At 52.5% G+C, this 2,986-nt stretch overlaps 1 protein-coding gene across 3 annotated transcripts in view; it reads left to right on the top strand.

The window, feature by feature from the left end:
- Positions 1-565: 565 nt before the first annotated feature.
- Positions 566-2,986, top strand: part of DCX (doublecortin) — a 78,376-nt gene continuing 75,955 nt past the window's right edge. For 2 of the 3 annotated variants that reach the window (XM_015626271.2, XM_015626268.2), the window contains exons 1-2: positions 566-926; positions 2,443-2,833. In XM_015626271.2, the coding sequence (XP_015481757.1) occupies positions 2,470-2,833 (364 nt within the window). In that variant the 5' untranslated portion in view covers positions 566-926; positions 2,443-2,469. Of the gene's footprint in view, positions 927-2,418; positions 2,834-2,986 lie in introns of those variants that run through there. The other variant, XM_015626272.3, reaches the window with a different exon arrangement.

Genomic DNA, 2,986 nt, shown 5'->3' with positions numbered 1-2,986 from the left:
CAGCATAGAGGTCTCAGAAAGCAGGTGAAAGATTTTGCTGTCAAAGTGAAAGAGCCCAGTATACATTTTTAACAGCTGGGTCCTCCTGTAGTGGAATCAGAAAATAAACTTCTCTTTCTGTGGGATATGAGCCATGCTGGATCTGCTGGGTTTAGCTTGTGTTGAATGACTCCATCCCAAAGCCCCTGGGGATTTGAATGAACTGGGATTCAGCGCTCTGGCTTTGGCTTGTGTCCAATGTTAACAGAGAAAAAGTATTCAGGGGCACCTCAGGCAGAAGCACCAAGTGAATTCTCCCTTTCTGCTTGCCAGGGTAAACCACAGATGCCGTGTAAAACCAGCACAGGGGCAGGACTGTGCCCAGTTCCCTGGGTCAGAGATTTTCTCAGTTGCCTTCCTAACGCACAGGAGTTTTGTGCCAGCACTGTGCCACACTGTGGGGTTGTGACTGGGACCCCCTGTACTGCTCATCCTGTAAGACTGGGGCAATTATCCTGGGGGATTTCTGGTTTGGATTGGGTTTTTTTCTGTTTTTTTCTTTTTTTTGTTTGTTTTTTTTTATTTAGTTGGGCCAGATGATTTCTTGGTACAACTGGATTCAAGGGGAAATTTGCATCCTTCCAAACACCACCCCCCAAACCTGCCCCTCTAAACCTTTTGTTTACTCGTCTGTTGACCTATCCTGAGCTGGAATCAGCAGCCCTTTTCCCCCTGAAACACACACTGTGAGCAGACGACTGATGGTGAGAGTGAAAATCACTGAGGCAAAGTGTTCCATCCCCGCGAAGGGATGGAACAAGGCACTAGGACCTAGGAGGCGTCTCATCCACCCTGGCAGGAATTTCTTGCTTGGAGCTCAGACAACAAAGGCAGAGTGAGCCTGGTTTTCTTTCTCTCAGCATCTCCACCCTGCGCGCTGAAAACCGGTGAGTAGAGCTTTCCCGAGTGACTTGCATGCAGAAAAGTAACAGAAAGGAGGAATCTTTTCTCGGTGCATTACAGCATCTGCAGTTCATTTTAAAATCAAAAGCTCTGCATCCTCTGATTCATTCCCGAAGTTGCTTGGATGTTTCATTGTTCAGCGCATGACACCAGACTGAATCTGCCCCAGCTGGCACCGTGGGGGGAATGTTCCCAACTTGGGGTTTCTGTGGGGGTCGCCTGCATTGTCACCTGCCTCACTGCAGCCTGGCGACAATGATTTTTTCCTTGCATGGGTCACGCTGACATTGTAAAATACGGGGAAGGGGCTTCATTCTGGCGAGTGTAAAGGGCGGGGATGAGATAGCAACAGCTTTTCCTGGATTTATACCTGGCTGCCAAGTGCTGTAAATCCCCGTTCAGCCCCGTGTTAACATGCGAGTAACATACGTGAGGTGCATGTGCCTGGTGGGGCTGGGGGAGTGGAAGGGTCTCTACTGCAGGGTTGGGGTGGGGGGGGTTCCTTCTCCTTTTGTGTTGGGGTTTGGCGCAGGAGAAAGGTTTTTTCTCGAGCATAAACTAGAGGCAGTGCGAAATTCCTGCTCGCAGGGTGTCAGCTCCAGCCTCGGCTTTTCTGTGCTGGAAGCCCCCGTGCTCAGAACAATGAAAGGTGAGGAGCAGGGGCGGCGTGTCCCTGGGGCACTTCCAGCTATTAAATCACTTAGGGCTGGAAGCGGGGAGGGTGGAAATAGCCCCTTTATTTTCTCCTCCTCATTAAACGGGATGCAAAAATGCAATTCAGAGGAGGCTCGGGCTGAAAAGAGCTTACCGAAGCTGCTGTTTCAATGACAGATTTTCCTTTGCAGTCATCTCTTCTTAGAGATGTAGGCTGGTCCTGGGAATTGATTGATGGGCTAGGAGGGGGCTGCGGATAGGGGGAAGGGTGGGCTGGATCTCATTGCTAACCCTTATTGAACAGGCTGTCACAAAGAAACTGCTTATTCCCCTGTGACCATTCTTTCATAAATGCCAGTTTATTCTAATGTTAAACATTCAGATGCTCTGGGTCCTTCCGTGATTCGGCAGATTGAAGGGCCGACTTACTGGGATCTCCTTGTTTTCTGTTGCCAAAGGAAACCTCACAGGGCTCAGAGGTTTAATTCATTGCCAACTGGTGTTCGGATGAGTTTTTTGGGGGCTGAGTTGTGACTGCCATGTATCCCTTTGGCCCCAAGTCCCGATTTGCTGCACTTTGAAAACTCCCAGGTGCAGGAGCAGGCAGCTCTCTAGAAACGTGTTCCCTGCCCCCGGTAGTTGGATCCCTTTCAAAATGCGAGGACCCCTCCTACTCTCAGTCCCCAGAATCGATACAAATCTGGGTCAGGGGAGGGGGCGCTTCCCAAATGCATCTGTCCTGCTCCAGACACTGCCTTAGTGTCGTTTTGCTCTCCGGATTGTGGCTCTGCTGCGCTCTAACCCGTCCCTTTGCCCTCCTTCTCTCCCCATCTCCTTCCTGCCCAGCTTCAGATCTTTAGGGTTCACCAAACTATGGAACTTGATTTTGGACACTTTGACGAAAGAGACAAGGCGTCCAGAAACATGCGAGGCACACGGATGAACGGCTTGCCCAGCCCCACTCACAGCGCTCACTGTAGCTTCTACAGAACCCGGACCTTACAGGCGCTGAGTAACGAGAAGAAAGCCAAGAAGGTGCGTTTCTATCGCAACGGGGACCGCTACTTCAAGGGGATTGTATACGCCGTGTCCTCCGACCGCTTCCGAAGTTTCGATGCGCTCCTGGCGGACCTGACCCGGTCCCTGTCCGACAACATTAACCTGCCTCAGGGAGTGCGCTACATTTACACCATCGATGGCTCGCGGAAGATCGGCAGCATGGACGAGCTGGAGGAAGGTAAGGGGCGAGCATCGCCGGCCGGGCAGCGGGGAGGGGAGGGCAGGGCAGGGCAGGGGCTGCGCCGCCCGGGGCTGCCCAGGAGGGCACGTCCGGCCGGGCTCTGGGGGATGCTGAGCCCCGCTGTGCCCGGCCCTGCGCCTGTCCGTGTGT

Source organism: Parus major, chromosome 4A (genome assembly GCF_001522545.3).
Source record: "Parus major isolate Abel chromosome 4A, Parus_major1.1, whole genome shotgun sequence".
NCBI classification, from domain to species: domain Eukaryota; kingdom Metazoa; phylum Chordata; class Aves; order Passeriformes; family Paridae; genus Parus; species Parus major.
Note: the sequence above shows the minus strand (reverse complement) of the source record. Positions and strands in the feature narration are given on the sequence as shown.